The 12559-nt window shown below is 42.8% G+C and overlaps 1 protein-coding gene across 1 annotated transcript; it reads right to left on the bottom strand.

Moving 5' to 3' along the window:
* Positions 1 to 3067: 3067 nt before the first annotated feature.
* LOC136244150 (uncharacterized) lies at positions 3068 to 4549 on the bottom strand. The gene has a single exon (XM_066035667.1). It carries the CDS (start codon positions 4547 to 4549, stop codon positions 3068 to 3070), a length of 1482 nt encoding a protein of 493 aa, XP_065891739.1.
* Positions 4550 to 12559: the final 8010 nt, after the last annotated feature.

Raw genomic sequence — 12559 nt, 5'->3', positions numbered from 1 at the left:
AATTCAAATTTAAGCATAAACTGTGACTGAATTTATAGGGGTCTTCGATGCACAAGACACTGTCAGAAGATATGGCGATTTTAAGCATTCAACCGGTTATGCAAATAAAATTTCACTAAACATGCTGATGCGCAGCTTGCACGGTTATGTAACCGGACACCAGTTGCATCGCCCGGTTGCAACCGGCCATCTGGATGTGCAACCAAGATTTGCATCATTCTGTTAGACAACCGGGTGGCTAGCCGTTGGACGCTGGCATCCGGTGTTGCACCTGAAAGTAACAACATATGCAACTTAATTGTATACCACTTGGATGTGTACCCTAAGGAATGGACATGTGAAGCCTATGAATACATGAACTCAGAAACACATAACTAAACATCAAAGAACACCAACCCTTGATTCCCAGCAACATGCCTTTCAGAAAACCCTAACCACAAAGATTTGTGTTAACAGTGAAATGGCTGCATTCACAAGAAGATATCAAATTAAGAAATTGAAAGAGCACAAAGACTATGAGATTGTTATACAACAAATAGCTTCTTTGTAGCAGTCACCTGAAAGTTATGAAATAACTGCTGAGTGTTGATAAAAGCACTAAATCCAAACCTTCTACATTGTATACTATTTTTTTCTTTTCAAGTACTGCTCGATTTATTAACAGAGCTGGAGCACTTGTTCCTTTAAGTTTGCCTTCTAAATTTGCCAGCTTCATGTCCTGTACAAGTGCTGACAGCAAGACTATGAACTAGTGGAATGTGAATTGTAGAGCTTGACCATTGTCCCCAAGAAAACCTTTACAAATATTATCATACTAAGCCATGTGTAGATAGCTACAGTAACACTAACCTTGAGTCACCAGATATGTTTGGTTTAAAGAACTTGACATGTTGTCGATATCATTGGATGGACTACATTCATTTGTGCAATAGTTTCCAATCATATCATGACCACTTGCTACAAGGACGTTCTGGGTAGACCACAACTATAGTAGTTTTATCAGTGAAAACCTCAACTGGAGTTAATATTTTATGGCTATTGGAATGTCATTAAATTTAACATGTTGTTAGCATTGGTTATATCAAGACACACTAATTGTAGCCAAGAAACCTGGCATGCCATACCATGAGTATATTGCACTATAGGACTATAGGAGCCTGTGTAGTTTCCATGAATTGGTTCACAGATGGGTTATTGTTCCTGTGCCACCCAGGCTCTTTGCTGTGCAAATATACTTCAACAACATCCTGGTTGAGTCTCTCTGAAAATACTCCATCCAACGCCAATAAAACCCTTGCCATCTAGTAAAACTCCAAGTCAAGAAAGAGAGGACAGAGTTATGTATGCGTGAAAACTGAAGCACTTGGTGGTAGTAGTAACAGTACTAGATGAGCTGAACAAGACTTTGCACCACTACATCGGTAATCTTGGCTTTGGAATCGGATCAGTAGATATTTTTCTGTATTGGTAGAACACTAGTTTGTCTATTATCTGTTGCATCTGTAGATAAGAAGAACAATGATTTGTTCTTTCGATTAACAATATAACTGCAACTATATTACTGCTGTGATAGTGTAAAATGGTATTGTAGCTTTATTTTCAAATTAGCAACTGATACCTCCTACTCTCTTAAGTAGTCCAAAAAGTTGTTCCAGAATGAAATATAATAGTTATATTGTGCAATCAGTGTAGTATACTTATAGGAAAATATTTTCAACATGCTTGTAAAGCAGTGCAATCTAGCTATCTCTTTTGCGTAGGGTGCTGCTTTTAAACTTGTTTGCATGGGTACTCCAAAAGAAAAGTGTAGAAATTAATACTGAAAATAGTTAAGTTCAATTTAAAGAAATTCTCATTTTACACTGCAGCTGGTTCAGTTACACTGTGAGCTTTAAGCAGCATTGTCTGTTGTTTTGCTTGAGGTGATCCAGGGATTTTCTTCTAATTTTTTGATACCATCTGACTTTGTCAGGTCCTCGTTCTCACTCTTGCTCTCTTCTGATGTCATCATGTCAGGTCTCATGGCCTTCCTCCATTTCTTTTTATTCTTTCAGGCATTTGTACTTTTTCAAGCATTGCTTTGTGTTAATTGTGTATTAATTAATAACTCCAGGTCACATATCGAGACAAAGGATGATTTTGTGTATGACGTCCCCTTATTAATATCTCTACACCAGCAGCTATGTGATGAGCATATTTTTAAAGAGGTTACAACAATGACATAATGTGATTGGTTACTTGCCTAATAGTCAGCAGTAGGCTCAGAGGTACATTGCCATATGCTAAGGTCACCAGACCTTTACTTTAGCAAAAGGGCAGGTAGCAACAGGCTAAGCACACACGACAATAAACATAACACAAAACACATGATGTTGCTCATATAAAACGCCTACCCTCGCGTACTTAGGGATTAGCACTGTCCTGCCATGGACCATCCATGCTGGTATCTGTGCTGGGTTCCTGGTGGCTGTCCATAGTGCTACTCCTACCCTCTCCCTGAAGAGAGGGAAACATTTCCACCAGTAGCCGTGCAGCTTATCCCTTCCTGGTGTTCTTCACTCTGCCTAACACCCTCAACCATAGTTCAAGATCAAATTCAGGAGAGGCCGGTTGGTCTATTTCCTTTAGTGGTTGGCGCCACTTCACAATGCCAGGATGCAACTTGTCATACTCACCCTCAACCCCTAAGAGGTTCCCCCAGTATGAGTGGGTGGGATAACTAGATCCCTTATGCGGTCATGGCAGTCCTCGCAGGCCTCGTGCTCGTCATCTGGATGTCCCAATTCCGGGAAAGAACCTTATTTATACACGCTAGCTCCTGTGTACGTGTTGGCTATTGACTTCAGTGGGTACCAGCACTGAGTCCGCAGATCCTGCCGGACCTACCACCAGCCAGGAGGGTGCTTTTCATGGTATCTTTGTATGAGCTATTGCCTGCACATTTCAGCCTACGTATCTTCTTCCCAGGTCTGCCATGAGGTCCCGGTATTTTGCCGTCTTCTCCAGTTCTCTCTCTGCTACCAGGGGATCCCAACACACTGCCACATCCACTACCCAGATCACCTTCTCATCTTTCAGGTGTATCTGGTCTCCTTTCTGTGATCTGTTTAGCTGTCGGAATTGTGAGATCTACCCACAGCTTTGTGTTGGTGTCCTCTACAGTGGTGGAAGTCGCGTCTGTCGATGGTATCTCTAGCCCTCCAGCTCTTCCCACATGTTTAATGAGGGTGGCTAACACTCTGTCATGGCGACACTTGATTGACTTCCACAGACTGTGTGGGCAGCATGACAAAATATGTCCTATTGTTTCCATTCCCTCATGGCACAACCTGCAGGCTGGGTCTATATCCTGTCTTAACACGTCTCTACGGTACTTGTTAGTGTGCAACACGCCATCTTGGGCTGCGAACACTAGTGCTTCAGTCTCAGCTTTTGATTTGCCATAGCGTAACCACAGGGTGCTGTCATATCGTCCCTCTGCTGCTTCGAGTGTGTGACGATGCGCTCCATGAATTCGTTTCCTGCGCAGGGTTTCAATCAGCACTCTCTGCTGACTGGCCCTAACCATTCGAGCTGCTGTTGGTCTCTCGATAGTGCTTTCCCTCTCGCTCCCTGGGAGGGGGAGACCATGCCTGTGAAACACCGTGTACACCTCCTGGATTAGACTAGATTTGAACTGTGCGTGCTTCCATTGCTGATGGAGTAGGACTCCTTGTAACCACGGTTCTGTCTGCCGTATCAGATATTCGTACAGACTGGCAACACTTTGTTTCCAGACTTGTCGCAGACTTGTGAGTCCTCTACCGCCTTCCATCCTTGTAATATATAGCCTTAAAATTGAGGCATTACGGTGGTGTCCATGGAATCGGCTGATAGTTCTACGCACAGTACAGTCCAGTCTGTCCAGTTCTGAGGTGCCCCATCGCAGTATTCCGAAGTAGTATCGGAAAACTGCTGTTGCCCAGGTGTTGGTGCTTATCGCCTTCTGCTTTGCATTCAGGAGCGACCGCCACACTGCTCTTTGCCTTCCCAGGAACTTCCTCCTCAAGCGGTACTTGGTGGTGAGTGTTATCGGTGCAAAGACCTGTGCAATGCCCAGGTATCGGTAGGAACCTCCCTGTTTCACCTCCTGAATCTGTCTCTCTCCGTCCAGTGTTAGGTGACCAATAAACTTTCGCTTACCCTTCTCCATGTGCGCTACCCCACACTTCCTTAGTCCTAAGCTCATTCCAACCGCCTTTGACCCTTCATCTACCATTGTAAACATCTCCTCAATGGTCTCCGGGGTGTTGGCAAATAGCTTCAAGTCGTCCATGTAGAAGATATGTGTTATGGGTTCCTCTACATGGAGACACTTATATCCATTTAAGTCATTTAACATGGAAGTGATGGGGCTGATACACAGGCAGAAAAGCAAAGGCGACAGCGAGTCACCCTGAAACAAACCTCTCTTTAGCTGGGTGTCAAAGTGCATCCTCTCCTCCTTGTCACCTACTTCAAAAGTTGTCCTCCACAAGGTCACGAGGCTTCTGACCGTTCTAGTCACCATCTTGGGTGCCCTGGTGTATTTTAGCACCTTATTGACCCACTTGTGTGGGACTCGGTCGTACGCCTTGGTGTAGTCAATCCACCCTACTGACAGACCTTCTTTCTTAACCGAGCATCTTCTGTCATCATCTGGTCTGCCAGTAGGGCATCATGACATCCCCTGTGTTTCCTCATGAGTGCCCGCTGCTGCACTGGGAGGAGTCCGTTGTCATTGACATGGGAGTGGAGCACTTCTGACAGGATAGCTGTGAGAAGCTTGTATTGGGTGTTCAAGCAGGTTATTGGTCTGAACTGTTCTGGTCTACCCTCGCACCCTTCCTTGGGGATGAGCACTGTCCTGCCATGGACTATCCATGCTGGGATCTGCGTCGGGTTCCTGGTGACCGCCCAAAGCGCTACTCCTACTCTCTCTCTAAAGAGAGGGAAGCATTTCCACCAGTAGCCGTGCAGCTTATCCCTTCCCGGTGCTTTCCAGTTCTTCATTCTGCCTAACACCCTCAACCATAACTCGTGATCAAATTCAGGAGAGGCCGGTCGGTCTATCTCCTTTAGTGGTTGGCGCCACTTCACAATACCTGGGTGTAACTTGTCAAATTCGCCCTCAACCCCTAAGAGGTTCCCCCAAAATTCTTGCATGTCAGAGAGATTCGGGGTGGTGGTGGTGGTGTCATGTTTGCTGTTGCTCAGCACCCTCTTAGGCCCCCCAGCTGCAAATTGCTCACGTTGTCGGTGTTGCTTCAGCAGCTTCTCTGCCTCCCTCAGTTGAAACTGCTTCACTTTGACCAGTTCCTTCTGTCGTTCAACTGTGCAGTTCAGCTGCTGACCCGTGAGCCCTCTGAGCTTGAGTTACCTTTGGATCCGCCTTTGCTGTGATGTACGAGGCAATCTTCGGTTTCTCTTTGCTCTCTCTGAGTGGAGTCTTCCCAGCTTTTTCTTGGCTTCCTTGACCAGACTCTGCAACCTGCTTTTCCGCTTCTCTAAGGGGTGCCGTTGCCTTCTTGTCCCTGGTGTGGGACGCATTATACCCCAGATTGTTCTGACCCCTGCATATGCGAGACAGTTGATTTGCCATAGGTCTAGGCTGTCACCCAGTTCCTCCATGAGCTGCCCATCAATCTGTCTGCATAGCGTTGGGTTGATCCTTGCTCCCCTTAGGAGGAATGCAGAGCGGTCTACCAAGTCCAGCTGGTAACTCTCCACCTACGCCTTGTTAAAGGCTTTACGTATCTGTGGGGTCACCTCCTGAGTTGCATTATCCTCTTCAATGTCACCTACTTCCATATCCGAACACTCACCACCATCGCGTGCGGAAACTGCTGTCTCTGCCCTCTAACTCTTGACAGTCTTGTGCACAATGCGGTTTCACTTGTAGCGAGATCTGGGAACTTCTCATTCCACAGTCGACTTAACATGCCTAAATAGTTCCAACCAGCAACAGCTCTTGCCCTCTCACTGAGATTGAGTAACGCATGGTCTAGTGTTTCAGACCACACAATGCGCCTCCTAGCCTGGGGATGGTCGTCCACACCTTCCTCATTAGCGCCATGCATTTCGCTCTCAAGGCTCGAGGTAGGTTCAGGTGGTACGCGTACCATCGTTGCCCCATTATTCCGTCTTCTCTTTGTAACCCGTAACACCTGACCCAGGGGAGGGGGTTGGCCTTCCTGGGCTGGATGCGTTTAGCCTGACACCGCATGCGGTGCCAGTTACCATCGGTCGCCACTAGGAGGCACGCATCCAAGACCGACCCCCAGTAGGTTCAGGTGGTACGCATATCATTGTTACCCCATTATTCTTCTTCCGTTTGATAACCCGTGACACCTGACCCAGGGGAGGGGGTTAGCCATCCTGGGCTGGATGCGTTTAGCCTGACGCCACATGGGGCGCCAGTTACCATCAGTCGCCACTAGGAGGCACGCATCCACGACCGATTTACTGCTACCTTCTGGCAGGCCAGGAAACAGGGTCTGGTTTAACTCTAATAGCCATTTCACTCTAAATTCTTATATTCTGGGGATCATTTAAAGGTTTGAAAAAAAGCCGCGAACAAGATATTTTCTTGTTCTTGCACCTGCTGTAATAGTTTATAAACTTATGCTCTTGCTCTGCACCCTATTTATACACATATATTTGCAAAACATTATGATGTGTATTTATATACCAGTCACTTGCTTTATCATTGAAAAGCTAACCGATGAGCTGTGTGTCTTCTCTGGCAGAAGACCCTAACTGATAAATTTGCTGCTCTTACTTCAGCTGTCCAGTTGGTAAGATGTCTTATAGTCTAGTCAATCTACAGAATTTCTAGGCCCAACCCATCACTAATTGCAACAGATTTTTTTTCCTTCACAATTCACTTATAATAAGTGTCAAAGTCAACATATTAAAAATGCACCCAAATGCACCTTGGGGAAATATGTCTAATTTGATCAACAAGTATGTAGGTGTTACGCAATATCAGGCTAATAGTATTTCCCTTTGTATGCTTTTGACTACTCATAGTGTGACTATTGAATGAGATATTAACTTGCAATTTGGTGCTGTAACTGATACTACATATCACTAAATGCTGCTATAAATTTGAGTTGATTGCTGAATTAAGTACAGAGTTACAAGTAGCTAAAATGTGGACATTAATTTTGCTATTATAGCAAGCTGTCACATAAATTATGCAGTACAAAATGAATTTATATGTCCATAAAAGCTTATTAATCAAAGGTTAGATCATCAACTGTTTCATCACATGATGCTGTTGAGTTTGCACACACACCTCTGCATTCTCCACATGCAAGCGAACAATCACGACCTGCTTTTCTACATGAGCACCTCATTGTTGAGCAGCCTGTCTTACACGAGCATCTTATCATTTCTAGTAAAGCTTTTGGGGCTACATCTTTGTCTGTCATTATTGGAATTAAGCTTGATCCAATCACTTTCCAACCCCACTCAGTTGGTGGCAAATCAACTCCTCTCCATGCCTGCACTTGGTGGTAAATTCTAAAACTGAAGTATCGTGTTGCTGCCGATGTTGGGGGTAATGTCTGAGGCTGTATATAGGAAGTGCTTGAACCTACTTTTTGACAAAATTTCTGAAGTCTCAATTTGTCCAATTTGTCACCTTTCTTACTTCCACTGTAAAGACTCACCAATGCCTTTTCCCCAGCAACAGCTATCTCCTCAGCTGAAACAGATCTCCTGTTAAACACTTCTGCTTGGACATTAAAATACTCGCTGTTTCTGAGCTGCTTCAGAGCAACACCTTTGCCAATGCCAAACACTCTTGATGTTGTATCACATCCTAATAAGGCATGGCCAAAAAGTATGTTCTCACAGACACGTTCACCTAAAATCCTTTTGGTGAGTTTTACATTCCAGCATCGAGGCAACTTGAGTGTCCTTACTTTGGCTTCAGGCCTGAGATAAATTTCATGGGAGGAGTTCATAGGTGTGTGGAAGCAAAGTAAAATAAGCAGGTCTGTGTCATCACCAACAACCACTGTGCTAGATCGTGATGCACTTTGAATGGCTGTTTGCACAATAAGCATATCAGCATCACCTTTTGCATGGCTTATTTGACAACCCATTTGCTGTAGGCTTCTACTTAACAAAAGTATGAAAGATTGTTTGTTCTTTGTATTTGAAAGGAATGCATCTTTCTTTACATTCATTATTGTTGATCCTGTGAAGTGCACCTCAGTCATTTGCTCTCTGGTTCTCTGTAAGTGAGCATTATCCTTAGTCGATGGCACACTATCATATCCATCAAACACAACAGAAGCCTGTCCATAGTCAGTGTATTTCTGGCTAATGTTGTTGTATGTACTACCTATCTGCCATGGAATTCGATGGAGTAATGAACCACCATCAATTACATATACATAGTGATCTTCCGATAGGCTTTGCACATCTTCCGGCATAAGTGCCCATATGGCATCTGCTAATGCTGGCTTATTTGCAGCTTTCATTATATTTTTTGAGTCAAATAATGCAGGGGGGTAGCTGGATAGCTCATACTGAAATATTTCTGGTAATTGCTCATTGCTCATGCCTGCTGTAACAAGCCTCTGGAACAATACTTGAGGATCAATATTTACTAGTTCCTGACTTACTTTGATAGCATTATTTGAGGCCATTGTTACTACCTCATACTTTTTCTTGAAGGAATGCTCAGCTGCACATTTGCCAACCATTTCATTTACTATTGTAGTTCCAATAGATTTAGCATCCTCAGCATTGATAGTGTTCTCGGCAGTGACACCTGTGGCAATGTTATGTAAATCAAGATCATCACTGAAAGGATTTCTTTCATCCAAAAATGATAAAAGAAGCTTGATGTCCTTCAGGTCCCTTTGTATTCTTGCTCGTGTTGCCTCTTTGTGTTGGTCACTTGTGCTGTATGAAACTGAGGAGAATTTCTGCATAGAGTTGTTGATTTCCAAACAGATAGGTCATGAAAACAGCCATACCAGACGCTGGATCTCTGACATACCTCTTCCTCTCGTCAATCCACCTGTGGTCTTTACTGATCTCATTAGAATTTGCTCAATGGCTAGATCGAGAGACAGCCCAGCCCAGAAACGATCACTTCGACGAACAACATGGTACCCTTCTAAAAAATGAGCATATACTTCAGGGTGTATCTCATGAATCTTTGTCATATCCTGCAGGTACAAATACACTGACTTGGTATACAGATTATGACCACTTGCAGCCAAATAGGGTAGCATATCATGTAAGGTTTTCAAATGAAGTTTCCAATTACCTGTTCTTTCTGCCTTTAAGAACCTTCTAATTATGTCCAACATGTCCATATATTGGAGCCACAGTTTTGAGTTCTTGGAAGTCATCAAGGAGTTTTTATGAACCAGCAAAATATCACAGAATTTTGGTATATCAGATAATGTTTGCAGATCAGTAGTTGAAAGGTGGCCTTCTGTGATGTCATCATAAATTTCAGCAAGCTTATTTAGAAGCATCCTTGTTTCACCTGTAGCTGGCTGTTTCTCCAGGTAGTCATTCCCCTGTGATACACTATGCTGTTGTGGCTGTTCAACGTTCTCCTGTGATCTACTATTGTTTAGTGTGAAGTCTTCCAAGCAGTCAATTGCAGACAGATTTATGTCAAAAGCTTTGGAAATTAGCATAGCATTCAGTGTGGCATCAATTAAGAAATGTCCTCGAATAGCTCTCTCAACAGCCTTTCCTGACAATATATGGGTGACCGCATTGCTGGCATAGAGTTGCTCCAAAACATCTTGAAGGCCACATCCTGACATTATGTGGCCAATGCAACCCAAGAAACTCATAATCGTATGGAAACCTCCAAGACATAATACAATGGAATGAAGGTCACTGTCTTCAGACATACTTTCCCGTATTTGAAGAGCTTTCCACCAAAGTGGCTGATCAAAAGTCACAATGGGTGTAACGTTATGCTTCTTGGCATGGGAGGAAATGTAGCATAAGGTTGAATAAACACAGCTGAGATCACTTGGATCCATATCAATCATTGGAAGATATAACACAGAACATTGCCCTGGGTGTTCACCTTTCTGTACCATTTGCATTAAACCAGACCATCCTGGTCGCTTAGGTCGAAGTAGGAGTGAAGCTTTCCAGAGAGCATCCATTGCTGAAGTTGGATCCTCCACATTAAGTGCAGGTAAAGGTTGATATGACAGCGACCTGGCTCCCACAGCAACTGAGGTAAAGTATTGTATTTTGACATGTCCAATTGCGCATATGTCATCTGTTGATACTGCTATGCGAGGTATTTGATAACTTCTCTTGGTACCTGGTGTGATCGTTGCAATCATTCCCATGCCATGGAAAGTGTTTCGACCATCAATTGTAATTTTGTTGTGGTCAACATTATCAGAAGCGTACTGAATAACCTGGTTTGGTGCAAGATTCGGAATGTCAGTACCTTGACATACTGAAGCACTTCGTTCAAAGTGTTGGACTTCTGAATATGAACAACAAAACCCATGAGCATTTAAAGAATCAATCAGAAATCTGGATGAAAAATGATGATGAAGTTGTACACCAAGCCCAAGCTGTAAAGGACATAAAACAGCTCTTGGTCGTGTTGCTTGGATGATAGCCTGACCCAGTGAAGCAACTTTTGTGCTGGATTTTGCTGGAAATAAGGTCTGCAGAAGTGTACGAAGTGACTCAGGTACAAAAGCCATAGCATTTTCAGCACTCATTTCTTCAGATTTTGGGTAAAAGTCCTTGGACTGATTAATCAGTTTAAGATCACTTTTGATTAACTTAGCGGCTGTTTCTATTACTCTCATCTTTTCACTTGTGCTATCACCCATTTCAGATTGCTGGTGAAAATCATGGAGAATCTTAGATGCTGTATTAGTGAAGGTAACAACATTAGGTTTCCCGTTAATCTCTGTTAGTATTATTTCATCGCCGTAGTGATCTTTTATCCTCCTTTTCATGTATGTAAACCCATAAGGCAAACTACCAGAGTCACCTAGATATGTTTTCATGTTTTCTATCAAATCAGTTACAGTAGTTTGCTCTTCATCATTTTGCCGCAGATCTTCCATACCTTGAAAAAAAGCCTCCTCCTGGAATGGGTCCTTCAATCTGCCACGCTTACTGACTGGTTGTTCATCTGCATCTGACATAAACACAAGTGGAATGCTTTTCCCAGTTCGAAAGTTACTGCTGCATATTTGGTGGTATGCTGCATCAGCAGCTGGTAGATCATGCACACTGCTAATCCTAGCCATCACTGTCTCTGACCATTTGTTATTCATGTTCTTACATTGCTGTATAATGGTCTCTTGAAAATCTAATGATCTAACAGGTATCAATTTGTGGCCTCTATGATGTTTACCGTCAAATGTGTCAATATGTCCACAAAACAAACAATTCTCCTTGAAATTGAACATTTTCTCTCCTGACCGAAGTGATACTGGAGTCCTAGATGAAATCTCATCCCGTGATCTTTTGAAATTCTGTTCTATTCTCCTTTTGTTGCAATGTCTATGACGGCATTTTGAGTGCACTCTTTGACCTGGTATAGTAATGATGTTACTTCCCTGTAGTTTACTAGCCTGTTCAATTCCTTGGCATCCCTTTAATCCCAGAGTGACAACTTCTTGACCATCATCCAGTGGACTTTCACAAAATGCGCACAGATTCATTTGGTCTAAAGATAAGGCATTCTAAATAATGCCATTTGTGGCTATACAGACACACATCCAAAGATTAGGAGAGAGTGGAGGTTAGTATACTGATGTAGAGTAGAGTATTAATCTGAACAAAATATGCACAAATTAACTTTTGTTAAAAGTGAGACATTCTATATAATGCCATGCATTTGTTATATAGAAAACAGACCTAAGAAGAAGAAAGAGGTGATGGGGGGCTAATACTATTGTAGTAGAGTATAATTTACCTGTCTCTTGAGTCCTTTTTCACATTCAATAGAAACTGGAGCTCCTCGTTTTTCAGCTGTCCATAAGTTCATATCTCAATTTATTTACAATTAAATTTCTGGTATTTCCCCAAGGTGCTTTCAGGTGCATTTTTAATATGATGATTTATACACTTCTTAGAGATAATTTATAAAGAAAAAAATTCTGTTGCAATTAGTGATGGGTCAAACCCTATTTTGACTAGACTATTACCCGAACTGGCTGGCCTGGTAGCAAGAAACATCATGTCAAGAAAGCATGGCTCTCTTGCTATCTGGGTGGCTTTGTCTTCTAACACCTACTTCACACTTTGTGCTGCCTACTATATCTTTCATGCTGCTGTCCAGCCAGTCAGATGATATTGTCATGCTCACAATGGCAGATGATCCTGCACAAGAAAATTAGATGTAAAATGGCTAAATTAATGATAATGCAAAATAATTGAATTCATTAGCAGCTTGCAATTGTACTTCTTACAATTCTTCTAAAAGTATTTCTAATTGTTATACTTCTAAGAATCTCACAGACCAAAAGGAAATGAAGTGCAGCACACTCCCAGTAGTTTCTTTAAC

Source organism: Dysidea avara, chromosome 14 (genome assembly GCF_963678975.1).
Source record: "Dysidea avara chromosome 14, odDysAvar1.4, whole genome shotgun sequence".
Lineage (NCBI taxonomy): Eukaryota > Metazoa > Porifera > Demospongiae > Dictyoceratida > Dysideidae > Dysidea > Dysidea avara.
Note: the sequence above shows the minus strand (reverse complement) of the source record. Positions and strands in the feature narration are given on the sequence as shown.

Bases quoted from the DNA above. Each gene is read 5' to 3' on its own strand.
- LOC136244150 (XM_066035667.1), bottom strand. From the start codon at position 4,549: ATGGTGACTAGAACGGTCAGAAGCCTCGTGACCTTGTGGAGGACAACT.